At 50.0% G+C, this 26,709-nt stretch overlaps 9 protein-coding genes across 9 annotated transcripts; 4 read left to right on the top strand and 5 right to left on the bottom strand.

The window, feature by feature from the left end:
* Nucleotides 1–23: 23 nt before the first annotated feature.
* Nucleotides 24–3,465, bottom strand: BO83DRAFT_112628 (1-phosphatidylinositol-4-phosphate 5-kinase). The gene is made up of 3 exons (XM_025525944.1): nt 1,939–3,465; nt 926–1,886; nt 24–873 (listed from the first exon to the last, which is right to left on the bottom strand). The coding sequence occupies exons 1-3, from the start codon at nt 3,087–3,089 to the stop codon at nt 355–357; spliced, it is 2,631 nt and encodes an 876-aa protein (XP_025384892.1). The 5' UTR covers nt 3,090–3,465; the 3' UTR covers nt 24–354.
* A 1,441-nt stretch (nt 3,466–4,906) lies between these two features.
* Nucleotides 4,907–5,607, bottom strand: BO83DRAFT_112653 (uncharacterized protein). Its single transcript, XM_025525945.1, has one exon. It carries the CDS (start codon nt 5,486–5,488, stop codon nt 5,135–5,137), a length of 354 nt encoding a protein of 117 aa, XP_025384891.1. The 5' UTR covers nt 5,489–5,607; the 3' UTR covers nt 4,907–5,134.
* A 1,549-nt stretch (nt 5,608–7,156) lies between these two features.
* On the bottom strand, nt 7,157–8,469 carry BO83DRAFT_410608 (histone H1/H5 family protein). The gene is made up of 7 exons (XM_025534233.1): nt 8,378–8,469; nt 8,253–8,282; nt 8,075–8,093; nt 7,819–7,949; nt 7,604–7,662; nt 7,373–7,543; nt 7,157–7,311 (listed from the first exon to the last, which is right to left on the bottom strand). Exons 1-7 carry the CDS (start codon nt 8,451–8,453, stop codon nt 7,177–7,179), a joined length of 621 nt encoding a protein of 206 aa, XP_025384890.1. The 5' UTR covers nt 8,454–8,469; the 3' UTR covers nt 7,157–7,176.
* Nucleotides 8,470–11,001: 2,532 nt separating this feature from the next.
* On the bottom strand, nt 11,002–12,950 carry fen1 (multifunctional nuclease RAD27). The gene is made up of 5 exons (XM_025531916.1): nt 12,843–12,950; nt 12,658–12,743; nt 12,563–12,567; nt 11,945–12,506; nt 11,002–11,884 (listed from the first exon to the last, which is right to left on the bottom strand). Exons 1-5 carry the CDS (start codon nt 12,853–12,855, stop codon nt 11,363–11,365), a joined length of 1,188 nt encoding a protein of 395 aa, XP_025384889.1. The 5' UTR covers nt 12,856–12,950; the 3' UTR covers nt 11,002–11,362.
* Nucleotides 12,951–13,052: 102 nt separating this feature from the next.
* BO83DRAFT_381129 (Zn(II)2Cys6 transcription factor) lies at nt 13,053–15,996 on the top strand. Its single transcript, XM_025531915.1, has 4 exons — nt 13,053–13,680; nt 13,760–14,603; nt 14,668–14,944; nt 15,010–15,996. The coding sequence occupies exons 1-4, from the start codon at nt 13,400–13,402 to the stop codon at nt 15,831–15,833; spliced, it is 2,226 nt and encodes a 741-aa protein (XP_025384888.1). The 5' UTR covers nt 13,053–13,399; the 3' UTR covers nt 15,834–15,996.
* Nucleotides 15,997–16,373: 377 nt separating this feature from the next.
* On the top strand, nt 16,374–18,437 carry BO83DRAFT_381128 (acyl-CoA dehydrogenase). Its single transcript, XM_025531914.1, has 5 exons — nt 16,374–16,428; nt 16,626–16,887; nt 16,965–17,880; nt 17,947–18,056; nt 18,125–18,437. Exons 2-5 carry the CDS (start codon nt 16,674–16,676, stop codon nt 18,169–18,171), a joined length of 1,287 nt encoding a protein of 428 aa, XP_025384887.1. The 5' UTR covers nt 16,374–16,428; nt 16,626–16,673; the 3' UTR covers nt 18,172–18,437.
* A 1,656-nt stretch (nt 18,438–20,093) lies between these two features.
* Nucleotides 20,094–21,508, top strand: BO83DRAFT_381125 (putative ubiquitin conjugating enzyme (UbcD)). The gene is made up of 4 exons (XM_025531913.1): nt 20,094–20,187; nt 20,365–20,591; nt 20,730–20,913; nt 20,965–21,508. The coding sequence occupies exons 2-4, from the start codon at nt 20,583–20,585 to the stop codon at nt 21,102–21,104; spliced, it is 333 nt and encodes a 110-aa protein (XP_025384886.1). The 5' UTR covers nt 20,094–20,187; nt 20,365–20,582; the 3' UTR covers nt 21,105–21,508.
* Nucleotides 21,509–21,861: 353 nt separating this feature from the next.
* Nucleotides 21,862–23,757, top strand: BO83DRAFT_410605 (putative protein kinase). Its single transcript, XM_025534232.1, has 5 exons — nt 21,862–22,121; nt 22,202–22,614; nt 22,709–23,046; nt 23,166–23,343; nt 23,435–23,757. The coding sequence occupies exons 1-5, from the start codon at nt 21,877–21,879 to the stop codon at nt 23,614–23,616; spliced, it is 1,356 nt and encodes a 451-aa protein (XP_025384885.1). The 5' UTR covers nt 21,862–21,876; the 3' UTR covers nt 23,617–23,757.
* Nucleotides 23,758–24,428: 671 nt separating this feature from the next.
* Nucleotides 24,429–26,302, bottom strand: BO83DRAFT_430115 (VOC family protein; the record flags this gene model as incomplete). The annotated part of the gene is made up of 2 exons (XM_025535502.1): nt 24,429–26,067; nt 26,127–26,302. 2 exons carry the CDS (start codon nt 26,300–26,302, stop codon nt 24,429–24,431), a joined length of 1,815 nt encoding a protein of 604 aa, XP_025384884.1.
* Between the last annotated feature and the right edge of the window lie 407 nt (nt 26,303–26,709).

Raw genomic sequence — 26,709 nt, 5'->3', positions numbered from 1 at the left:
AAAGATGTTAGGAAACATGATCGAATATTGCTTGCCATGCAGTGTTGGTAGAAATGAAAGTAGAGCCCCGGAATGATACCATTTGATCAAAGGATTGATCCGTATCAAGCAGGAGCCATTGGATGTCAGGGTTGATCCTGACAGACGGGCAGCGCCCGATGATGCACAAGAAATCACATCAATCGTGGTAACATGAGACTATCACAGAGATGCTTGCGGGACAAAGGTGGAAGATGAGAGGAAGATGCGTGGCGGGCAGCAGTAGAGGATCCATGGCGCCAGGGTATGAACAAAGCATTATGAGCTGCGAACGAGGATATCATGAAAAACGACTGGAATTTAGCACCGTGACGGTTATTGTCTGCCTGAGACAGAAACCATGCCAGGTTGCTCATTCCGAGACACTGCCTTGCCTTTTCCAGCGAAGGGCATCCCATTTTGTTGAGGAATCGGAGGAAGTTCCTTTTCAGCCGCAGAAGGTGGACCATGGCGACTATGTTGGCTTTGCCCTCCAACGCTACTGGCCTCTCCAGCCTCATCGACGATCGGCAAGAATGAAGGCGCAACAACGCCGTTGGGGTCTGACGAGTCTCGAACAGTCGATAGCGTCCGAGGCTGGGCGTGCGAAACATCCTTGGCAGCCTCCTTCTCAGCTGCTTGCATGGTCCGTTCGACAGACTCGGAACGCTCCACTGAGGGCCTACCCTCTGCTCGGGCTTCCCGATGTCGTTCGGCTTCCTCCTTGGACATTGTGATGCCCTTGATGAAGTTGATGAACCGATCACCATAACCCTCTGGTGGTATAGGCGAAATTTGTGTTCGGTCATGTGAAAGACCCTTGAAAAAGTGTTCGATCTTCTTCACCATTCCGTACTGCACAGCCAGTTAGTTAAAAGACCCAATTGTTCCAATGCAATCAACTTACGTGAGTCAAGCAGTCAATGATTCCAAGATAATAGATCTCCTCGCCAGGTTGACCGTTTTCGTGCGTGGCGCGGAATCCACCATCATCGGCATAGAAGACATGGAATTTCCTTTCATCAAGGATCTCCTCGGGCATCTTAGCGGCCGCTTTGTCAAGCGGCACTGGACGCTCACGCTTGATCAGCATGCGCAGTTCGCGGGCCTTGCGCTCATTCTCCAGTTTGGAAGGCGTGCGCATCAACATATTTGGACTGGCTTCTTCCTCACGGTCACCCCCGGGTTGGAAAACCTGTAGCGTCTTGTCCCGCAGCTTCTCCTCGTTCCCTCGTCCCACGTCGTGGATACCCACTAAAAGAGAGTAGTCCATAATCTTCAACTTCTTCAGCAATTCAACATCACGTTTGAGCTGAGCCAAAAAGAAGTCCCGCTTTGACGGACCACACTGTATCTCGCGATTCCTCCGGACCCAGTTTAGATCCTTCAACGTTGCTCTCGGGTTCTTCTCCAAATCCTCCTCGCGCAGATCACGTCCAATCATTGAACCCTTCAAGTCGAATGTCTGGTGGATATCGCGGTGAGGAGGGAACAGGTTGTTCATGACAACGAAGTGGATTTTGCGACCATAGGCCATCTTGACGCGATGGAGACCGTAGAACTGTGAGATCAAAGTGTTCGGGTTTTGCTCAACATGTCTGTAGTATTCCGGAAGAATCTTCCGCAATAGTTTGTGTTCGGAATGATGAATTGTTTTGATGATGTACTTGTAGTCTCTGGAAAAGTAGAAGAAGCTTCCACTCTTTCCTGGAGAGCCAAGTTCAGAAAGGATGTATTTGCTGGTTAGAGACATAAGGTAGTCGGCTGGATCAAGTCGGAACTTTGCCCGAAGGTGACGGAAAACCCAGGGCGCATAGTCCTTAAATTTGAAATCGTATTTGGCGGAAGGAGTCAATTCGTTTCCGGTTCTGTTCAACATCAACGATCAGTAACGTAATGGCAAATATAGTGAGCAATAACCTAGGCGCATACATGTCAAAAGAAAACTTGTGCTTGGCCTCAAAGTCGGCCGGAGTCAGCTCCCGGTCCATCTTCGCATTGATCCTCGACACCGTGAACCGAATTCCGGTGAGCATGTTGTAAGCAGTAACATAATTCACATGATTCTGGTCGACCCTAGTGCCAACGATAACGTGGTCGTCATCGTCATCATCCCGACGTCTTCTCTTAGAAGCTCGCCTCTGTTTGATTGCTTCCGCCCATCGAGCCGCATCTTCGTCCGGAGGGGCATCGTCGGAAAGCATATCTGACTGGTTGGTGCGGGTGGCGCGCCGGGCCAAGCTGAAAGAAGTACGACGAATTCCGGCTGTGGGAGACAACCGACCGCTGCTGTAGGCAGCATCCTCAGTTTGGTCCCGGCTACTCCGGCGCCCGCTGCTGTTTCGTGGGACTTGCAACGTGTGTCGATGTCGAAGGCCGGTGTTGTTCGGATCTTGCGCATTACCGTCCATGCCAGATGGTACAGGAGGAGAAGAGTACCGATGGGGACTCTTCTGGGAGGGCGAGGAGGGCGACAATCGATCGGGATCCGGCGAGAGACGGCCAGCGTCATCAGGCTGAGAGGTGGACAATCGCGTCGCCGAAGCATTAGCCACTACATCGGGAGCAACCAGATCATCAGCGGACGGTCGAGGGTAGTCTCCATTCACCGTCGGCTTGCCGTTGAGCGATCGAGGGTTCAACGTCCCATTGATCTGCTGACTGGTGACCGATGCCGTCGGAGAGGCTGCACGAACGCTTCTTTCAACTGACTTCCTCGAGACATCGCGATCTAATGTTGTCGAGGGCCTCCCGCCTTCTCTGGGTTCCCGGGCCGAACCATTTCCCAAGGAGTGCATGCTGCCGTCTTTCGAATGCGGCAATTCCCTCGTATATGAGCTGGCACTGGAGCGCGGACCATTCAGGGAGTAGGCACTGCCGTTGGTGAGTTGGCGGTCATTTGGAGGGGCATCCAGATGGTTCGTGTCGCCATTGGGCCAATTTGTCCATAAGAACGTATTTCCGACGGACGTTTTCTCCGACGTTTTCCCCTGCGGTGAGTCGAATGGACGCGGGTGAGTAGCAGTTGCAGTGGACGATTGGTATGCGACGTCGTTAGAAAAGGAGGGCATGGTCGCTTAGGTTGGCTCAGAAGTCCAGCGGAGACAGAGAGATAGGGAGAGCGGGGGTGGAGGAAGTAGCGATGAGGGAAGGTCGGTATTAGCCTCAGGATTTAGGGGCAGGTAGGAGTACTGAGGTCCCGGGTCGTTGGAAAGTCGAAAGACCCTATCGGCGACGCAACGGGTAGAAGGGAGGGGGTAAGAGCGCGAGAGGAAGGGGGGGGAGGAGATTAATCGATCAATGGCAGCGGTTGCAATGCAAGAACAGTCAAAGTTCCCGGATTAAGCTGGGGAAGCCAGCGGGCGGCAGAAAGTTTAACGACTGATAGGCATATTCAGGCGAACACTAGATGAGGCAGATGGTACGACACAATCGACGTGTCCGCGGTTTGAGGTTTGCGTGGAGGCTGGTAGAATCGGTCCGATGAAGATGACGGGGGGTGTGGAAAAGGTGTACAGTCGAAATTAAAACAGGTGAGAGAAACGAAGAGTGTACGGTCGGGGTATCAGTTGCAGAAACTAGCGACAAGCAGGAAAAGGAAAGGATGAGGTTGGCAGCGATAGGGAAAGACGAAAGGCGAGTTCTGGTGGAATGGACAGAAGAGGAGGGGAGGAGGATGGCGAAATGATGGGGGGGGAGAGCAGCAGGATAAGAGAATGAAGTTGGAGCGAAGACGCAAGAGAGCGAGAGAGCGAGTGAGTGAGAGAGAGCGAAACGGGAGAGCGAGAGCGAAAGAGAGACAACCTGAGAGAGACTCCAGAAGATGCCAAGGTCCGAGACGGTACCCGTATTTCGCAAGCTAAAAAAAACGAACGAACGTGGAGAGTTTACGGCTTGTACTGTGCCTTGGCTAGAACTGGTGGTAACTGGTAATGGTAATACCACGCGAAAGGGGAAGAGAGAGAGACAGGCACAACTACGTAAAAGGGAAGAGGGAGAGAGAACGAATGAACAGTGCAAAGGAGGGAAAGGAAAAGAAGAGGAAGTCTAGGGAAGATTTGTCAATCCTTTTCCTTTTGACATCAAAACAACAAAAACCCCCTTCCTGTCTCACTTCTTTTCAGCCTAATAATAATATGATCTGAGAGATTACTGTATATGTGTGGTTGTTATTATTACGATGATTATTAACTCCTTCCCAGAAGTTGCTGAAAAACAAAGTTAGACCCAGAGTGCAAAAGAAGGGGAAAAGACCCGGTTTGGAGGGAGTAAGTGAGTGAGTCTGGTCCGATAATAAGGAAAGAGTAGCACCAGCTCCACTCTTCAGCTTTCCTCGGGTTGTTGGTTGGGTACTGATCCGTGTACCGATGAATGGCAAGTAGTATATCTAGGTAAGAATCACACCCTCCATTTGAAAGAAAGAAAAAGTTATTTTAAATCTGAGCAGTCAGAGAGATCATTCAACAATCTTCAAACCCCATCCCCATGCAAATATGCAACAGAGCAAAAAAAAAACAAGGTATCTTATCTCTCCGATGTGTTCCCCCCTCTCTCCTCCCCGTGACTGACCGAACCACTCATCCATACATACATCCATCCATACATACTAGTACTTCCATACCGTATGTAAGTATGGTGGTATCAGGAGGCTTGGCATGATGACCCCGTCGCAGGCAGACATCTAAAAGGTCATCCATCAATCATTTAACTGAACCATCCTCACGCCCTGAGCTGATCAACCTACTGAACCCTTAACTAAGCCCTGAAAATATTCTCTCTCTAGCTGTTCTCGTCAATTGAACAACAAAGGACACTTTTCCGTCTCTACTAGTCTTATATATAAACTACTCAAACAGATAATGCCAGATAAAATAAAAGGGGAACGAGGCACAGTAAGGTACAACCGAAACCTCCTTACCACTCACACACACGCTGGCTGCATGCAAGACAAGAGATAACCATCCAACACAACGACCACCGGAGAGATTAATCGAGCACGTACAGCCAGGATGCATAAGGAACATCTGTCGGGTCGTGTCTCCACCCGTCCATGACATGTTAGATTGGAAAATCGTGTTCGAGCTACTACTACTACTACTTTCAGAGCAGTGACTAGTCAGCCCCTGATTGAATCTTGGGGGGCAAGAGCTGTCGCAATGATCTCTAGTGTATGGAGTAGATTGGTGGGACACTTTTGATATCCAACAACACCTGGCCTTTCCACGCCCCCGTCGATTATAATTGCCTTCGATTGAAAAGTAGGGATGGACAGATGAAGCACACTCACTTCCTCCCTCCACACACACACACCCACTGTGAAGGCAGCCCAGCCCAGCCCGCAACCCCCTGGTTTAATGATTACGTGCCCGCCCAATGCAGGAATGACCCTCGTCAATAAAAAATGACAAATGATAGCTACAGATCTTCCATCTCTCAAGCCATGTACGCAGTAGATACATCTGGCTTGCATTATGGCTGCCAACGTCAGAATTCCTCCGGGAAAACGGTGGCTGGGGCCATAATAACCAACGACTACTAACTAAACCAACGATCCGGCGTCTCGACTCCCTTCCTCAAACTCGAGAACTGACATTCGATACAACAACAGAATCGAATTGAGTGGTATATTATCTCCTTAACAGCCCGTACTAGATAGTAGCAGCCCATCCCGCCCTTTCCAGTGGATTCTGCACTGATGATCACCAGTAATGCCAACGTCACATCATCATCCCCTCCCCCCTCAAAACCAACTTCCTCCTTGCCCTGACGCAATAGGTTACTACTCACAAGGTAGGGAGTTTCCCACCATCGACAATGTATCAGGTCACCTGCAGAGCGAATCAACCCAATCATTGAGCGAATTAACTAACGATAGGCGGGAGAATCACAACCCATCCCCAGCCCTAGCCAGGGATGAACATTCTGTATGTTGCAGCAGAAAAGATACTTACTATACACTTGACGTCGTCCCGGATCGATTCAATTCAATTCAATTCGTTTCATTTCAACACCATGGACAAGTTCTGTATCCCCAATACCGGGCCACCAAACATAACCCCCCGTAATATTGCAAAGCCCCAGGCACAAAAACACCCACCTCTCTCCCTCGGAGTTAACCAACTGTGATTTCCTTAATCAAGTAACTAATACTACGGAGTAATAACTAACCCAAGTCATCATTTTTATGAACACAATTACTTAATTAATCAATCAAATATCCCTGACTCAGCGGATCCCCCGGAAAGGAAAGAAACCAGCAATTTGGAGGCAAAAAATGGACCTGGAAAGTTGAGTGGGCGCAATTTTGCTATTTTTGGGCCGGAGGGGAGGGGGGAGGGAGGACCCGGTCGGGTGCTAAAAAGTAAGTAAGTATGGAAGTAATCTACTGGCTTTCTAGTCGAATGAGCTTCCGGCTTCCGTCCACGCTTCGGTATCGAATAGTAAGTAAGTAATTCCTATCTAATATTTACATAGTACTTAACTAGATGGTCCGGTGAGTGACCTCATCCGAGTTCCCAGTCCACCCACCGGTCGGTCCACTTCTTTCTAGCACGTACGTACTAAGCACACCCGCGGATGCATACATTAAGCTTAAAATTGACTCTTTTCGAGCTACTGTGTATAGACTATAGATATCTATGTACTGGCGTGCATTCGGTTCTTTGATTTGCGCTAGTTGCGAATTTTCTTGCCCATCATTGAGGATCATTCCTTCAACTTGATATAGTTGACGAATACTGCGCCACTGGCAGAGTATACTCAAGACTACAGATTGGCTACACTGCATCTCAACGTAATTGAAGAAATGGACAAGCAGTTTCATTGCATAACGTCACACCCGTCCTTAGACAAGTGCCCCAAAAAAGAAACATAAGAGTCAGGCACAAAACATATCCCGGTGCAAGATCCATCGCAAGACGCCAACCCTACCGACACTGAAAACGAAAGTGTAAACAATCCACGGCATATCCCAGAAACAGTTCCCCCATTGATCAAAAAGTGGCCAAGGAACCAAAAAAAAATAGAGGAAATAAAAAATTACAGCAGAAGAGACAAAGGGAATATAGCTCGAGAAAGATCATCCGAGGCACACATCACCGACTAGGAGGAGCCGGGTTCAAGTGGTCGCCGACAACACGGTCTCAGGCGCCCACAGATTTAAGCAGCAGTCTCCTTTGCAGCCTTCTTAGTGGTCTTCTTGGTGGCCTTTTCTGCAGGCTTAGCCGTCGTCTTAGTCACCCGGCCACTCTTGGTGGTTTTGAGGACCTTGGGCTTGTCGACAACGGCAGGAGCCTGCTTCAAGATTAGTATACCCTGTCCGTCCGGGGTGAGAAGGCAAGGGTCTACAACTTACAGTAGTGGAGGCCTTGCGAGGCTTGGCCGTGTTAGCCTTGGGCCTGCCAACAGGCTTCTTAGCAGTGGTGGTGGTGGCCTTCTTGGTGGTCTTGGGCTTCTCGGCCTTCTCAGTCTTCTCGGTCTTCTTGGCAGCAGGCTTCTTAGCAGTAGCAGCCTTGGTGGCAGTCTTCTATAGGCGGCGTTAGTAACAACTCTCAATCAGTTCCAAATATTATTGATAGAGACTTACCTTAGCAGCAGGCTTGGGGGCAGCTTCCTTCTTGGCAAGCTTCACGGGTCCGGACGGGCCTGGTTGACGACGCGTCAGTTAACACGCCCCATCAAAAATCAAGACGGAAAAATGAAAGACGCGAACGATGACTGTCAAGACACGGCCTTCCGTGTCAAGAGTATCGAATACCGTTGCGACATGAGAACAAGAATGCGCGCGATGGATTAACTTACCCTTGGGCTGAAGGAACTCGCCCTTCTCAACACCAGCCTTGATGGCCTTGTTGAACTGGCTGTCAAAGGCGTTGGTGGAGGCAGAAGCAATCTTGTTGTTCGCCTGAACGTATTTCTTGATCGACTGGCGGCTACAGTCGAGGAGAAACACGACGAGTCAGCCGAGATCGCGACCTGGACAGGGTGGTAGGTTGCCACGTCGCCAGCGAACGGGACCCTGCATCGGGCGGGGGAGAAGAAACACGAAACAACTTACCTGCTACCATTGCGCTCTTTCAGCTGTTGCGAAAGATGTCAGCGACCCATTTGGGAGGAGAAACAAGCAGGAGCCCGATGGGGCGTTGGGACAATTAAGCACCGTGTAGACGTGTCACGGTCGGAGATCCCGCCCAGCGCCCGTCATCCCAACGCGCACCGGGAACAGCGTGATTAACTCACATTCAGGATAGCATCCTTGATCATATCTATATTCATGGAATCAGCAGTCATTCGCGACAAAAATGATATTAATTTCAATGCTACGCGATGGGGTGGTGGTGAAAGATCAGTCAAAACATACCACGGTAGGAAGCGTGGCTCGAGCCGGACTTCTTGGTGGTGGTGGTACCGGTGGTGGAAGTCTTCTTGGGAGGCATGATGAAGGTGGGATGGGTGTGGGTTATTTGAGATGAAATAAAAGGTAGTTGATGAGGAGTGATGAACAAGGGAGATGAACCAGATGATTTGCAGAAGCAAGGTTGTTGGTGGGATGGAAGCAAAGAAGAAGAAAAGCAGTCGACGACGGAAGGGGTGGAAGGCCGCGGGGCATCCGCGCTTTATAGGGCAGCGGGTGTTGACACAGGATCAACTCGACAATCGAGCACAACACGTCAGGTCGCCCTTTCTCCTCTTTTTTTTTCCCTCATTCCTTTTTTTAAATTTTTTCTCTCCTCGTCTCTTTTTGCGTGTGAGATTTATCTGTGTATTTGCCTCGGTTGTGTAGTGGCTCATATTAATTTGGTTTTATCATATCAATGTTCGTGTAGGTCTTCTTGTAGATTGTCTATGCATTCCTTCTGGGCCGAGTTGCTGCTTCCTACTATTTCTTGACGCGCATGATCCAGCAATGATTCCTACGCGTGCTCGCTTCTCCTCCATTTTCCCCCTTTTCACTGAGATTTTGAAAGCTAAAAGTTGCTCCATACACTTCTCCAGTGGCGCTACTATGACCCTACCACCTTAAATTATTCTTATCTTTTTAAGTTGTTCGTGAAACCCGCAGTCATTCTGATCCCAACATCACCCGTCCCCGTTGTGATTGATGCTTTTCGCAACTACCACACCATCTTCAGTCGCATTCACACCACACCCAACAATTCAAATTTCTATTTAAATAAAGACCATATTCGAATTTGTCACAGACTTATAATTCACTATATCTACAAATATCCGTAAAATACGTAGTCAACCCCTGATTCTAACCCCAAAAACCCCGAGGACTCCAGATCACATCCATCCGTGTCCGCCCGATTACTTCTGCTGCAGTCCGATCAAGCTCCCGGATCAACTCCCAACTTACACGCGATGATCATAAGAAAATAGAACCGATTTGACGCCTCTCTTTCCCCTTGCATCAATCACATTCATTGGTCTTTCACGTCTGGGGCGCAAAGCTATGAATGGAACGGCTGGGGGCTTAGGGTGGGCAAGAGGCGTCCATGTCTCACTTTGTTCTGATTTCCCTCGTGCGGAGAGGCTCTGGGGTCACGAGGTAACAAGATGATGTTATGGATTTGACTTTGGGGGAAATTGGGGGGTGGTAGACCCAGCTTTGAGAACTAGCGTATCCAGTGAGCTTGTGAGCAAAAGTGAAAGGTCCTGGGGAAATCCGGGCCTATGATCGACCATTCTTTGCTCTGTGATCCAGAGCTCCATTGACTTTGATCCCGTGGTTACATCGGCTTGGCGGTTGCTCGCGGTTCGATGGTTTGGAAGTAGATATATTGTTTTCTCTTGGTAGTCCTTGTACTACCTGATATGATCTATTTCATTGGCTTTCGCGGAGGTATCTCTCTTTGGAATAGGTTGTTCGTCCGGGGTTGTTGCGTAGACTTGATATCTACGGAGTAGAAGTGATGGTTGATATCAGCGGCGGGCCGGTTGATCGTTTGATGCCATGCGCCGACGCCGGATCACGAGCCCTGATAAGAGGACAACTTTCTTTCTTGATCCTCGTCCCAAACCACGGTATATATGGGTCTATTCCACATGGTAGCTTAATCTCTGGTGTCTATAATAAGTCAGGTACTGAAATTGAATATGACAGCGAATGGATGACTGGTTAAGCTTGAGGAATGCTTGGCGAGAGAGTATCAGGGTCCCCCTCGGCTTCAGCATCCGTGATCTACTTCACTCCCGTCCACAACGGCTTTAGCCCACTTGCTTACTTTATTGCTATGCGTTATTTTTCTTGCTATCAATGATGGTCTGGATTCTTTGACTATGTGGGCTCCCATTTTATTGGTTAGTACATAGCCTTGTGAATCCTGCTAGTCGATGTCAATCAGACATCACATTATATATTTCTAGTAGTGGTTTCCCCTCATCCGAGAATCTAGAATACAGTTAGTAGTACTATGACTACGCCACCAAAAGGATAAAATCACCCAATAATATTATTCAATAAAGCCCATCAGAGAAAGCTATCCACAAACACATTATACCCCATAGTGATAACCCCCTATAGTACACAGGAAAACGGGCAGAACCCATGCTCCCATCAACGCGCGTTGAACCCGCATAGTAGGGTAGGGTACGGAGTACTAAGCAGTAGTAGAGCGGACAGTCGCGTGACCCCACACCACCCACCTTTCAAGAGCAATCAATCGTACGACCGTTACACACCATAAAAAAAATAAAAAGGCTAAATACTAATAGTAGCGCACAATATACTTCTAATACTACATGAAGCTGGGATACGATCCTACAGAACTCTATTAAAAAATGGAGCAGAAGAAAAAAGGGGCGCACGCAATGCGATGCGTCTCACCGAGTCCCAGGTTCTCCCGATCTACATAGTACAACAAAAACCTTGATTTAAATCATGTACGACTACCAGTCGGGTTCAACCCCCCTCCTCCAAGCCTAGAACAAATGTAAACATGTCAGGCAACAAAGTTTCAGTTTGCTGCGGAGTTATTAGCTGCCTTATCTATCTATAGTATGTGTTGGTTATTGCTCTTTTAGTCCTTTCGTTTCTAGACAGCAAAAAAGAATCTTCCACGTCGTAAGGTATATACGTGGCATGCTGCACTCGTGCATAATCATCATCCATCCATTTATCCCACCGGTTGGAACGCCTCTCGCCTGAAGTAACTAGTTACACATATAATTGATTGCTGCGTTTTGTGAATGAATAAACCCGATAACGCCTCTAAACACCATGATTTCTGGAAGGACTCGGTGGACACTTTATATGCCGACGTGTGATGTCGGTCAATGTGTCGCTGCTTTTTTTCTGGTCGTTATCCAACAACCAATTGGGACAAAGTCGTATGTTTGGTATTTAACCAGCACCGCGAGGCCGTGACTTGGCCTCTTTCTTGGCTTTGGCCTCTTCCTTCTTCTTCTTTTTCTGCTCCTGAATCTTCTCGTCGTGTTTGCGCTTCAGGCTCGCCTTCTCTTCATCCGTGCGGGCGACGGGCTTGAAGAATCCTTCTAAGCGGGATTGTTGAGCGGACTTCAAGTTCTTTTGCAAGCGAGCAGCGCCGTTCTTGACGCGGTCTTCGTTGAACCCCTTATCTTTGACCAGGAAGTCTACCAGACCGGGCACGTCGGGCGCTTCCCATTTGAAGTCGCATTCGGGGTCATTGGCGTCCCTCACGTCGGGATTCAAGAAGAGCTCTCTAGCATCTTCGTAGGGCCAATCCTCAGGAACGACAAACTTCTTCTTCGGGTCGTTCTCCATAAACTCAAGCACCTTCTCCAGGCTTCCGTGGTCACGGATTAGTTTCAGCGCCGTGTTGGGTCCGACCTTGGGGATGGGTTCAAGGTAATCGCAACCCAGCAAGATACAAAGATCAATGAACTATATCACATCAGTAAGCATCCTTGAGGCGTAATACCGAAATGAACTTCGGGACCATACCTGCTTGCGGTCCATACCAAGCCCCTCCAGCGCACGGTTCAAATGAATCTCCTGAATGGGTTCCTTCCTCTGTTCACTGAACGTAAGGTGGCGCAGAAGAATTGGCGTCTCAAAGCATAGCGTATCCATATCCTCCGAAGCAGCTGCATAGACCTTTCCAGCGCGCGCGAGAACCGCGCACTGCGCCTCGGCTTCAGTGGGGGCATCGATGTATGGAATGCCCATCAACTTCAAAAGCTTCTTACATTCTGCATTGTGCTCTCTGGTGACTCGTACTGTGCGTCGCGAGAATTTCTCAACATCCTCTGCCGTACCGGTTTCCTTGGCCTCCTCGTGAGCCTCGGTGGCTTCGCTCTTCCGAGCAAATCGCTTGGCTAGTTCGCCGGACTTGAGCTTCGGGGGAGCTCCATCAAATACGTACAGAGGCTTGATGCCATTGTCGACCATGCGCAGAGTGCGGTAGAACATGCCCATCAAATGCGACGTTGTCTCTCCGGTGTCGCTCATAAGCTGCTGACCTTCGGAACGGACCGCAATGAGAAAACTGTAAATACTCATGGAGCTGTATGGCAGTTAGCGAATGCAAGCAATGCGATAATGCGGGCAACGGCAGCTTACGCATCCTAAAAATTCAATTTCGTCAGCTCTGTCTGAAACGAGAACAGCTTGCTCACTGAGAGTCACGGCGAAGAGGCTAGGAGGGCTTAACATACTATAGCGACCTTCCGGCCGAAGTGGTTCTTGATGTCCCCTGCCTTGATGGCATCTGGGGCATTTTCTGAAATCACCTGATACAGCTCTAAGCGTGGTCAGCTTCTATGAGCTTCCGAGGATGGAGATAAATGCGCTGCGACAGAGCAGTCTTGTGGAGGGGTGATAGTAATTTGAGAATACTCACGTTTAATACCCATCTTGAGATTTTCAATACTATCCAAAACCAGGTGAGGTACAGACTCTCAGTCACCGCAAGCAGTTGGAAGGGAATGGCAGGCAGAAATCAGAGGGGAGCCGCGACAGTGACGCGCCGCGGAGAGCTACGCGACATGCGTCATTTATAGACCTGGTTAGGCTTAGCGGCAGCCAGGCAGCTCTTTTCCACGTGACAGACATCCGCCCCGCGGTGGAAAGCTCCCCGGCCCCTCTTACATAAGAGCCATCAGGCTGCAAGGCCACAAGGCCCCACCCGGCGAGGCCCCGTGCAGAACCCAAAGCAGTAAGGCGCTGTTTGTTATCGGGCCTGGCCGTCTCGGACTCTCGGTCGAGCAGGCAAATCGCAGCTCTCGGAAACGCAACCGCCGGCATTTGCAATGTCCACCCCCAGACCCCTCTCTCTTCTCCTCTCCTAGGATTGTTCCTGTGCCGTTGGCCCTCTCGTGGTGGATATAGCCCGGAATTATCCCCACTCTCACGCGAGCTACATGATTTGCCTATGACGATGCGTCTTGCATTGGCATCATGAAGCGAAGTCGTCTTCATTTCGAGTCCAACGGTGATGCCTCCTCTGCCGCCTCTCCCCAGAGTACCCGCCCACAGTATACCCCGGAAAATGACTCACAGCAGAGCCCGAGGCATGTCCCCAAGATCTCACGCAGAATCAGAGCTTGTACGGAATGCAAGCGCCATAAGGTCCGCTGTGATATGAATGCGGGGGAGACCGTTTGTCACAGATGTCGTCGCATGGGCCTGGAATGTGTTGTCAACAAAAGCCTCCAGACGTTGCTGGACGATGAGACAGAGTAACTATACCACTCTTTTTGTTTTCATTCGCATAGCTTGCAGGAGACCCAGTGACTGACTATCTCTGGTGTATTCAAGATGGAAGGCCACAATAGAGCTCGCAATGGCAGACCTACTACGAAAGGCCCAGCTACCCGATCTTACATATTATCAAACTAATGGAAAGGCATCAGAGCCACTGTCAAAGAAAAGAGACCGCCAGGATTCTACAGTGTCGACGGAAGGCACGCCTCTTGGGACGGATCATGATGTTGGAGCAGAGCGTCTTGAAAGCAGCGCGCAGAGAGTAGCACCCGAGCCCAGATCATCCGAAACCACCTTCCAACAGCCTTCACAATACGCCCTAGACAGGGAAGAGAACGGAACCTCATCGCTGGTCACGGCTCCGATGGGGAGTCTGTACGAAGTGACACAGTTGAGCGATATTCAGACAACTTCACCGGGAAGGCATCATGCACCAGATCGGGCTCTTGTCACCGATTTCGTTTCGCGGGGAGTAGTGGATTTGCACGAGGCGGAGGAGCTTTTCTCCTACTTTGATCAAGTACTTAGCCGTTATCTTTGGGATGGGATATTGCTGGACCACAAAGACCTGACCTCTGTGAGGAACTCTTCCTCGATGCTCTCCGCCGCCATTCTCGCTGTCACAGCCCTGCATTTGCCCAAGAAAGAACGCACATTCGATATTTGCTATACGGAGTTTGCTAGGTTAGCATCAGAATCAATGCTAGACAGACACCACACGCTGGATGATCTGCGCGCGTTATGTATAGGCGCCTTTTGGCTTGCAGACGTAAGCTGGAAGCTGTCTGGGTATGCAGTGCGGATTGCCACGGAGCGCAACCTGCATCAGTCTTACCGGAAAGCAACACAAGGCTCTCCAGAGCATATAGAGCAAGCTAGGCTGTGGTATCTTCTATATGTATGTCTCAACGCTATCGATTGTAGCCCTGGTGGGCTTCGTACAACGAGACTGACTGGCCTAGACCCTAGAACATCACTTCTCCATCGCCTACGGACGACCCCCGATAATCCACGAGGACCAGAGCATCAAGAACCACAATACATTCACCCATACCCCTAACGTGCAGCAAGGTGACTTGCGTCTGCACAGCCAGGTCGATCTGTTTATCATTCTTACCCGAATATACCACGCCTTTGGACCCGATGTCGACTTGGAGGTTCCCGACAGCGAATTTACTACCATCGATAAATATGATGCTGACCTTGACAACTGGCGGATAGCCTGGTATCCGCGTTTGGGTACGTTTTCTGTCCCTCAGTATATTGTCTAGGTGCACATTTCGCTAATGTGGCTCGACAAGCAGTTGGGAGTCGATATGTCGGTGCATATCCTTACAGAGCGGTTAATCTGCATTATCATTTCTCTCGATTACAGCTGAATTCGGTTGCTTTGCGGACCTATCACTCTTCGATATCGACACGACCCATGTCTGCTGAGCGAAAGAAGCGCGCGAATATAGCCATACAGTCCGCCATAGACACGCTTCGGGTGGTCCTAGATGAACCCGATATTCAGAGGGCCTTGGTTGGCGTCCCATTGTACCTCCACAGTATGATCACTTTTGCCGCCGTTTTCCTGCTGAAGATTGCAGCCAAGGGCTGCTCCAGCAGCATTCCAAACAACCAAGGCCAGCAAAATTCTATTTCCTCAGCCGGCCTACACATCGATGTCGCATACGTGCGGGAGCTGGTTGGGCGGATCGTGAATATGATGGTCTCATGTAGTAAGCGTGCAAGCGAGCACCATCTCAGCCACCATATCGCCCGTGGCTTAAAAAAGATGCTCACGGGGTTGGAGGAATGGGAGAAGAGGAATCTTGGTAATTCCCAGTCTCTGACACATAACTCTCACGATGCTCTGCCCATGTTTAAACCTGTTGTTATCCCCGGGGCTCAGCCCCTTGGAGAGCGGGACACGATACTGAACCCCCCTCCTCCATTGCTGGGAGTCGCTCCCTTGTCTGCTGAGAGAGGAAATAGCTTCGACTCGGATGCGACACAGTCGAAGGCCCAGACGGGCCTCTCAGAAGGGTCGGTGGACCCTATGATGGCGGATCTCTGGGGCTTTGATGAGGATTACTTCCCGACCGGGGTGTTTGATTTCCTTCAGTCCCAGATGCCTGCTTGAGCATACCGTATGGAGCAGCGTGTTGCCGTGGTACTAATGCAGGGCTATGAGTCAGTCTTTACTGAGGACTATACAAGTCGAAGCACCAGTTGTTTACCATGGTGTATATAGTATCCAAAATACATTCCAGAAACGAGTCAGTCGGCTCTGATTTAGAAACAGCAAACTATTTAGCTGATTCCAGAAGAGTGGGTTGTCCCCTCTAGTAATCGCCTTCGCAGGCTGGCCTCGCAACCGTTGCAGAATCATGATGAATACTAGACGGCGGACAGTATTGTAGAGTATACAGTGCTGTTCCTCGTAGACTACCGTCCTTATGATACATGACAATCTGTACAGCGAAATGCCGGACAAACGAGATATCCGCCTGGGCTCTATCTATACAAGCTTGAGGAGGGCCGGTTATTGGGCGCCAGCGCCGACGGAACGGGCTGCAAGCCGAGGTCGGCCGCGGAAGAGTGTCCCCGCGGCTCGGCTGGGGAGTTGGAAGTTCAATTATCATGAAGCATATAAGGAACATATCTACTGCTGGAGTCTGTTCTATAATCCAGTAGAATATCAATCAATTACATACATTGTCACCGTGTGTCCTTGTGTAAGTTCTAATGCTCGCATGAATCTTTTCCGACGGATTGCCGAGGTTGGGGGAACCGAGACACCGAAAGTGTGCCTGGATGAATGTCTCCCCGCAACAACCTCCGAACCATCTATCCCTTGGCTGTCGCAACCCCAGTTGTCTCTCGCATCCCAAGACATTTGGTCACTCCAATTGACACTGTCTTGGTTATACAGATATCTCTGACTTATTCATAATCTTACTCGCGCCTACAATCTCACATCATGAACCCATCCGGCTTCCGCACGGCTTCGCGCCACCTCCACCGCCTGTGTCGAGCACCCGCAACCTCGCGCAATGCTTCGGTCCGTGGATACGCTACCACTTTCAACTGGGAGGATCCTTTGGTCGCTTCGGAGTTGTATACAGAGGAGGAATTGGCTATCCAAGACACAGCTAGGCAGTACTGCCAGGAACGCCTGCTACCCCGCGTTCTAGGTATGCCCGCCACTCCTTAAGGCGGCGAGGGAAACACTCATGTGGTGGATCATGGCTAACAATTATGCGCATACTAGATGCCTACCGGAACGAGAACTATGACCGCCAGATCCTGACCGAGATGGGCGAACTCGGCCTCCTCGGCGCGAACATTGAAGGGTATGGTTGCGCCGGCGCAAGTACCGTGGCCTCCGGTCTTATTACGAAGGAAGTCGAACGTGTGGATTCGGGATATCGTTCAGGAATGTCTGTACAGAGCTCTCTAGCTATGACAGCCATCCATGACTTCGGTACACAGGAGCTGAAGGACCGACTCCTCCCCGAGCTGGCAAGGGGAAAATTGGCTGGATGCTTTGGTCTCACTGAGCCTAACCACGGCTCTGACCCTGGCTCCATGGAGACAGTCGCCCGGGAGCACCCTACCAAGAAGGGATACTACTTGCTCTCTGGCACCAAGACCTGGATTACCAACTCTCCTATCTCCGACATCATGATCGTCTGGGCTAAGCTGCAGACCACGGGCAAGATCCGTGGATTCGTCGTCGAGCGCAGCCAATGCCCACCGGGTACTCTGGAGACGCCCGCCATCAAGAACAAGACTGCCCTGCGCGCTTCTATCACTGGTATGATCCAGATGGATGACTGCCCTGTTCCCGCGGAGAACATGTTCCCTGAAGTTCAAGGGCTCGCTGGTCCCTTCACCTGCCTTAACAGCGCCCGTCTGGGCATTGCCTTTGGAGCTATGGGTGCGCTTGAAGATTGCCTGGATCGTGCCCGCACCTATGCGCTCGAGCGCAAGCAGTTCAAGGGTAACCCACTGGCGAAGTACCAGCTCATCCAGAAGAAGCTGGCAGATGCGGCTACGGATGCTGCGTACGGCACACTGGCTGCGACACAGGTCGCCCGGCTCAAGGATGCCGGAAAGTGCACACCGGAGATGATTTCGATGGTCAAGAGACAGAACTGTGACCGTGCTCTGGCTAACTCGAGAATGTATGCCCTTATGCCCTCCACGTGAGAATCTTTGACAGGAAAGCAAGCTGATCCATCCTATTATAGTCTTCAAGAAGTGTTTGGCGGCAACGCAACGAGTGACGAGTATCATATTGCCCGGCATGTAGCCAACCTGTTCGTAGTGCAGACGTACGAGGGACAGAGTGACATTCATAGTAAGTATCATCGTCTACTGTTGAAGCAACATCTGTGTCATGTATGGATGGCGACTAACCACAACCAGCCCTGATCCTCGGCCGCGCCATCACCGGCGTCCAGGCATTCGTCTAGACGAGCAGACACTTCAACCCCTAACTCTCAGTTCATCTACTTACCTACCTACTCGATGAAACCCTCACACATACATGTACATGTACAACTACAAATATACAAACACGGGGCTACACTAACCCAACCATACTCCATATCCCAAGCACTACCTACCTACAGAATATCTCTTATACATCTACCATAGTAATACTAAGTATGAATCGACCCTTCCAGAAACGGTCTTCCCCATCACGTGAAAGAAGAAGCAACCTAAGCCTATGCTGCGCCACGTGGCAAGGGCACCCGCAAACCGCACTGGTATGTAACATGATTACAAACAGGAAGAGTTACTGACTTGGGTAAAGTTAGTCATAAAAGGGTGGTAAAGAATTCGGGTTTGCCTCCCGATGAATGATCCCGGATCGATGGTGGAAGAATGACCACACACAGAACTTAGTAGTCGTTTTCAAGGTTTGGTGCAACTTCGGGAAGAAGAAAGTCTAAAGAATAGAACATGTGTTTCACTTAATACGGAGTACTATTATGAGGGGGTTGGTTGGTTGGTTGTTTGTTGCCGAAGAGGGGAGGTGTATGATCTAGTATCTACCACATGTGTTGTGTAGTATGGAAGTGGGGATGGAAAGTATGTACAGTAGAGAAGAATTTGAAGCAACTACGTAGTAACTACAAAGTAGGGTAGTAGTTTGTTTGCAACATGCCGTTGCCACTGCCGCCGGGAAATAAAGATTAATTTATTTTGTGGGGTGTTGGGTGGCACAGATATGAGAATCTATCTTGTTGTATAGTATACTAGTGTCTGCTAAAATAAGAGGGGTGCAGGATCGGTATACTACCTTAATATAAGTCGGAGTATCTTTTGGGAAGTCATATGCTTGCCTGGTATGCATGTACTTGAAGCAGTCACTATCCCACAAGTACCTAGATCATCTAACTGTAATAGCCTAATAGGTGTAGGTGTGAGTGATAGATTACGAGTTATATTACAAGAGAAAAAAAAAAGAAAGGCAAAAAAAAAGAGATCCATTATTCTTGATAATATTGACCCAGTCAACGGGCAGAACCAGCATTGCAACTGGGCAAACAACGGTGGTAGCCACCAGTAACAAAGTGAGCGGACTGCCGGTAACCACTCAGCCTATCGGTTTTGTCCACCGTCCGATTGATACCCGTCTGGGAGGGACCCGAAATTGAAGGTGTGGCTGACAATGGAAGGGAGGGAGGGGCTGTTCAGGTGGATATCTTGGATTATCTGGGCTGACTTGGGAATGATGACGATGTTGGTGATGACGGGGAGTACCGGGTGTCATTTAGATTATTCATTTGGGGGGAGTAGCCTAAATTTGGGTGTCCAACTATTGGATGATCACTATTGGAAAGAATGAGGAAGTAGCAAAATCGGCAGAAGCAGAATGATGCATCTAGAATGTCCGACTGGATTGGGAAATGACGATGGAAGGAGAGGGAGGGTGTGGCGCAACGGTGGCTGACGGACGCCTGACTAAGGTAAACCCGATTAAATAAGCCGAGTAATCAGTCGGTAATAACCGGTAAATACGGGTTCAGAGGGGCTGGTGACTGGGCTGGGTTGCCCGCCTTTCCCTTTCTCGCTCTTCCCGTCCACTGACTGACTTTCCCTCTTCTTTCTCTTCTCCTCTCTCTCTTCCTCTTCTCCTTCAGCCCAATTCCCCCTCTTCTTCCTGTTCGTCTTCCGACGTAATCAGCCCACGGTGAGTCTCTTCCTCCATTCCATCCTCAACCCCTCTCAACTTCCCCCTCCAGTCTAGTCGACTTTGCTAGTCGTCTTCTTCTTTGCTCCTGTTCGTCGTCGTCGTTGTTCTTCTCTTCTTACATACCTCGCCGTTGTGCTGACTGGGAAATCGTGTGCAGATTTCCACCTTCAAATTCGATACCACTCGCTTTGCACTTTTAACCTAGGAGATCCTCTCCATTCTTTACACATCACACATTCGCCATGGCTCTCAAGAGAATTAACAAGGAACTCACTGACCTCGGCCGGTAAGACTTGTCCTCATCATCTTGTTTCCCCTCGCCTGCCTCTTTGCCGCCGCCTGGTGTTACACCCCACCACAGCCGCGGGGCGTTCGTCTACCCTCCGCTAGACAGCACCTGTGTTATCACGCATTGCCAGGGCATGTATAGAACTGCGCTAACGTGGTTGTCTTCATTTTACAGTGATCCCCCCTCTTCTTGCTCTGCTGGTCCTTCCGGAGATGACCTGGTATGGTTTCACCCCTCCGACCCCTCGTTGCACACGGTCGCATTGCCGCTTTCGCCGACTGCGGCGGGGCAATCCAACGCAGATTTGCCTCAGACCTCTTGATCAACGACATAATGCCTGAAATGAATACTGACATTGCTTTGCTGTACAGTTCCACTGGCAAGCAACTATCATGGGTCCTGTGAGTATCCCCGGATTTCTTCTGTGACGTCCGGATGTAGCAAGTGTCTCTGTTCCTTTGTCGGGAGGACCTTGCGGCACTCAACGGTGTCATTAGCTTTGTTATTTTGGGGGAATTATTTGCTAACGCGACTTCCAGGGTGACTCCCCCTACTCAGGAGGTGTTTTCTTCCTGAACATCCACTTCCCCACCGACTACCCATTCAAGCCCCCGAAGGTCAACTTCACCACTCGGATCTACCACCCCAACATCAACGCCAACGGCAGCATCTGCCTTGACATTCTCAGAGACCAGTGGAGTCCTGCTCTCACAATCTCGAAGGGTATGTTTTCTACCTACAGACGCTATTGACGCATATCCTAATCTGCTGCAGTGCTACTTTCGATCTGCTCCATGCTCACAGACCCCAACCCCGACGACCCGTTGGTGCCGGAAATCGCTCACGTGTACAAGACGGACCGTCCCCGGTACGAAGCGACCGCGCGGGAATGGACTCGCAAATATGCCATCTGATCTTCGCAATTCAATTTACACGGCCACCTTGGTCTTCCCAATCCGCTTCTGCGTCTTCTTTCGCTCCGTTAGATCAGATCCGAAGCCTGGCGTACCGTGATCGTAGATCCTTTCCTTGTTATTCTCCGTGAACTATTTGCGTGTGTCTGGAATTCCGCGTTTACCCCCTTATTTTCGCTTTCTCCTTTTTATTTGCGGGGGAAATGTCATATCCAACGATCATTATGACCACTTCTCATTATGCATTCATGGCATTTTTTATTTTCACTCAATGGAGTCGGATAAATGTTACCTGATGAACATAAGGCCCCAGGAAGGGTGTGGTTTTCGATAATTCCTCGGGTCGGGGTTGAGGGGAGGATGCTGGGTACTGGTACGGTCGTGAGGCTGAAGCCTCTGGGTGGTGGAAATGGATAACCGGGGATGAGGAGAGGAGATGAGAGAAGTGAGGGTTGGTTAATTGGCGATGCTGCTGGTAAGGGATTTGGTGGCTTGTATTCTTCAGTAGGACCAATCAGTAGGAACCATTAGCAGGAACCAATTACCAGTGGATCGTGTGCCATCAGCAGTGTAGGTGTAGATCATGGTAGCCCGACTCAACTGGCGGTGTAGTTCGCATGTTTGCTTATACGGACAGTACACTCGACATATCATCTATAGTAGTCATATCGGTGCCTGAGGCTAACAAGGGGAAGCTATGCGCTGATTGACTCCCCATCCATTCCACCATCAATCAACCTATATCCATTTACTACAGAATAAATCAACCCCAATGGCATCTCTACCAAGACCTCTAAGAATTCAAACCATCCGTCGAATACCCCCATCAATTAGAAAATATACATCCCATCACTACCTTCCTAGAGACATCCCCATCGAAGAAGAAACCCTCCCCTACTACAACCCCAAGCAATACTACCCCGTCAACATAGGCGACATCTACCACTCCCGATACCAAATCATAGGGAAACTCGGCTACGGAAGTACTTCCACAAGCTGGGTATGTCGGGATCTTCGGTGTGCAATATCCCCTATCCTACATATAATAAATAAGATTATCTAACGATGTACATACGAACATGACTTCTATGATCAAGATCCACCAACAATAATGATAAAGAACTTAACAATGAATACAAAGTCCTCAAAATCTCCACCTCAATACCAACGAAGGACTCTCATAACCGTGAGTACAGAGTGTATGAACATCTCGCCAACGTAGTTAACAAGGGGTCTTCACATCCGGGGCAATCGTTGATTCGCGAGGTGTATGATTCTTTTGAATTGCAGAATACAGCAGTATCCGAAGGAGAAGAAGAAGAAGGAGGAGGAGAAGGAAAAGGGAGTAGTATACACCAATGTCTCCTCCTCCAACCCATGACCATGTCCCTTCTCGACATGCTACAACTAAATCCTAGACCGTTCGATCTACCCTTGCTGAAAATGACTATCAAGCGGATTTTACTCGCGCTGGACTTTCTGCATGCGGAGGCGGGGGTGATTCATACTGGTACTACCATCTTCTTCTTCTTCTATTCCATCTATATCTACCAACTAAATCATTGACTAATGTATATACTATATATTAAAAAAAATAAATATAGATCTAAAACCAGACAACATCCTCCTCACCCTCCACGACACATCCCTCCTCCCCTCCTTCGCAGCCGCAGAATCAACATCCCCAAGCCCTAGGAAGATAGTATCTTTAACTACTGACCCACCCCCCCAACGTACCATCTACAAATCTCGCCCCTTCCCCCCTCCCAAAGGAAACAAGAACTACGGCCTCCCCACGCTCTGCGACTTTAGCGAAGCGCGCATCGGCACTGTGCAGATGAATTCAGGACCCTTCATCCAGCCGAGTATTTACCGTGCGCCGGAGGTCATCTTTGAGATGGATTGGGGGTGTGCTGTTGATGTTTGGGGGGTGGCGGGTGTTGTAAGTCCCCATCTTCTCCTTTCTCTTCCTGTTGGTTGGTTGTTTGATTTGTGTATGAGTTGTGTGTGTGTGGTTGATAATTTGACTTATTGATATACTTACTATGATGATGATGATAGATATGGTCCCTCTTCGAAGGCGAACACCTCTTCGGAAACGACATATTCGACCCTAAAACAGGCCGCCACCACGATCCATTCCGCCATGTAGCGCGTATGGTAGCGGTGATTGGATCACCGCCACCGGGGGAGTTTGTATGCAGGAGTGAGACCACGGCGCAGTGTTTTGATGAGGGGGGTTAGTATACCCTTCCTCCTCCTCCCCCATTTTCTTTCAAATTATTGTGTTAGAGTGGAAGGAATTATAATGCTGATATGATGGGTATAAGGTAACTGGATTGCGCACGATGAAGCGCCTATCCCCGGGAATATATCGCTCGAATCTTTGGAAAGGCGTTTGGCTGGTACGGAGAAAGAAGTCTTCTTGGGGTTTATGAGGGATATGTTGAAGTGGATGCCGGAGGAGAGGTGGACGGCGGGGGAGTTGTTGGGGCATGAGTTTTTGAGGTGATTTGTTTGTTATTTTTTTCTTACTATAGGTCTTGGATGGGGAGGGGGAGTAGATTGTATTTATGTTGGGGTGTTTATGGAGTGGTTAATGTTATCTGAGGGGAATGGTGATTGTGTGTTGATTGGTACTACTACTAGGTAGTAGTATGCTGTTTAGATGGGGATAGTCCTTAGAGGGAGGGAGGATTGTAGTATAGTATTATATATATTGAAGCAGGATTTGGTTTTGGCTTCAATCTAGTCTTATTGTATTTACGGCTACTTGGGACTGGTATGTTTTATGTGTTGATTTTATAGTGTTTTTCTCTTGAAGTTGAGTGCTAGTATCTAGACGAGTCAGGTGCGTCTTGCTGAATTGAGGTGACTATACCAGGACGTGTCCGCTAAGTTAACTAGAGTCTAATATAATGGATTCCTTCTAGGAACCAGCTCAATAATCCGGAAATTCCATGTATTCATATATGCATTCTGCGCCTTGACACCCTCCCAAAAAAAATGCTCAATGTTTCATGCAGGAATAAAGATAATAAAACGCAGATTCAAACATTCTTATGCAGTACGTATAGTATAGTATATAATCGCAGATAAATGCCAAACGAAATATATCTGAAGAACACGACCAACCCATTGAATAACATATAAATCAAACGCCAGGTTTCATGCTTTCCCCAAACCAATATGTAAAAATGTAGTAGAGTAACAGTTGTGCCTCACATACAAGGTCTGTAATGCAAATATGATGGTGTAATTATCGCAGCCATGTGGAAGCTACGTTTGAACAAGGAGAAAAGAAGAATGTAAAATGTGCAGAAGCTAAGCCACCTGGCTGGCAGTTCGGCGACTCACTTTCGAGGCAGCCTTGGACGGAGCGACACTGCCGCCACCACCACTACCACCAGCCTTCATGGTCCGCTGAGACGCTCTGGAGACGTTGGTAGAGACTTGGCTGACACTGTCGCTGGGCTTGACGGGCTCGTCGAACTTGGAGTGCTTCGACACCTTGGAAGGGCTCTTGGAAGCATGCGACCGGTGCGAGTAGGAGGACCGCCGGGAGTCGTCCACTTGACTGATCGAGTCGTCAGGGGTGACGTGGCTCTGGACGTCGAGGTCGACGACACTCTCGGGAAGAGGAACCTCACGAGCGGAGACGCCCGATTTGGCACCGCTGCGGTAAGAGGCGAAGGAGGCAATGGATCCCTCCGGGAGAGGAACCTGGCGGGCAGTGCGGTTGGAAGAGGCGGTGCTGCCGGCTTGCGATCGGCTCACGGAGTGGTAGGAATGGTGCGAGGAGTGATGAGAGCTGTGGTGGGACTCTTGGTAGTTGGCCTTGGAGGGAGGCCGAACCGTGGCGGATGAGTAGACGCTGCCACCATCCATCGCCCGCGACTTGTCCTCACGGAAGCTGCTGACCAGGGTGCTCTGGTAGCCTCGGGAATCGGCCGGCGGGGCGTACTCGATCGCTCGCAGGGGGATATCCTTGGTGGTGTACACGCTGCCCTCGGAGGCTCGACGGCCATTCTCATCGAGATAGACGCTGCCGCCGCGGGGGACAAACTCCGTGCCCTCGTAGATGGTGTCTGCGCGGGGGTTCTTCGAGGTCACACTGCGGGTGAGGCCCGGGCGGGCATCCGACCGAGAAGAATAAACGCTCCGCGGGGGAGGAGCCTCGATAGCCTTGTAGCCAGGGTATTCTTCCTGGGCTTGAGAGGGTGCTTGGGACGGGGAGAGCATCTGGACAATGTCCCGGGGCGAATACTGCGGGGGAGGGGTACTGCCCTCGGAATGTTGTTCTGAGGAGTCGGACTTGGTCATGGCATATGCGAGTGCAGCGCCAGCCGCAGCGCCAATCAGGGTACCGACAATGGTCTTGGCCGTCTTACCATCGTCAGTCTTGTGCTGAGTGGTGGTGTGAGTCGTGTGGTGCACAATATACGTGGGCGACGGGGCTGGCTGCATCTCGCGAGGCTGCTGGGATTCACGGCTAATGCTGATGGTGGACGGCGCGCGCTCGTACGGGGGAGGCGCTCTGTCCACGGCCGTCGAGGACCTGGAAACATACGAGCGAGCTTCAGACTTGGGAGGCGCAACGCTCTCGGGACGGACTGAGCTGGCTTTGCTGCTCGCCTTCGATACAACCGAGCCGTTCTCGAGCAAAGCCAGGGCTGGCCTAGTGAGCTCAGACCTGGCTTCAGATCTGGCTTCCGACTTGGCCACAGACTTGGCCACGGACCGGACCTCTGAGCGGGCTGATGAGATGCTAGGGCGGTATACTGCCTCAATGCTGTTGCCATCAAAGTCGATGACGGCGGCGCTGTAGTAACCAGAGTCGGAGTCGCGTTGCTTAGGCTCGCCATGGATCTTGCCTCCTGCCTTGAGGGCATTGATAAAGAAGGTGCTCACAGCATCCTTGGATGCTGCAGGGAAGGCGACATGAGCGGCACCTGCAGGTACGCTGCAAGGTCACAGTTAGTTCTCGTAACACGAATCAAAGTAGCATTGACGGAAACATACCCTGGTTTTTGTTCCGTGATCCAGAAATCTGCGGGCTCGCCGGTCTTTTGACCGAAACCAATGTAGTCATCGTGACGTCCAATGAATTGGTACCCCAGAGGTTGTAGGCAGGAAAGAAAGAAAGATGTGGAGGTAGGCAGGTGAGCAACCGTCAGGGTGAGGTGAGAGACGGGCATGTCTGTGTGGACTCGCTGGGTATATCCCTTTGCGAGTCGTGGTATAAAGAGGTGAAGTCAGGGGAGGGAAGAAAAAAGAGGTATGGAGGGGGAGCAGCGAGACAAGATAAATAGTAGATCTCAGATGGAGAGAGATCCACCAACAGGAGAGATCAAAAAGTCGATTGCAGACTCAGAAGCGAGTAAGAGAACAGGAGGATATATATACACAAAGACTGGAGAGATAGATAGGAGAGACCCATGAAATCATGAGAGAGAAATGGAGAGAAGCCGGCGAGAAGCAGCACTAGTATTTCAAGGCAAAATGCAGGCCAACCTTAGGAGTTCAGGAGTATGCCCCCGACATGCCCAACTTGGGATCCAATCACGAGCGGTCAGAAGCTTACAAGGGGGAGCAAATTATCATG

The sequence above is a fragment of the Aspergillus eucalypticola genome (assembly GCF_003184535.1).
Source record: "Aspergillus eucalypticola CBS 122712 chromosome Unknown BO83scaffold_25, whole genome shotgun sequence".
Lineage (NCBI taxonomy): Eukaryota > Fungi > Ascomycota > Eurotiomycetes > Eurotiales > Aspergillaceae > Aspergillus > Aspergillus eucalypticola.
Note: the sequence above shows the minus strand (reverse complement) of the source record. Positions and strands in the feature narration are given on the sequence as shown.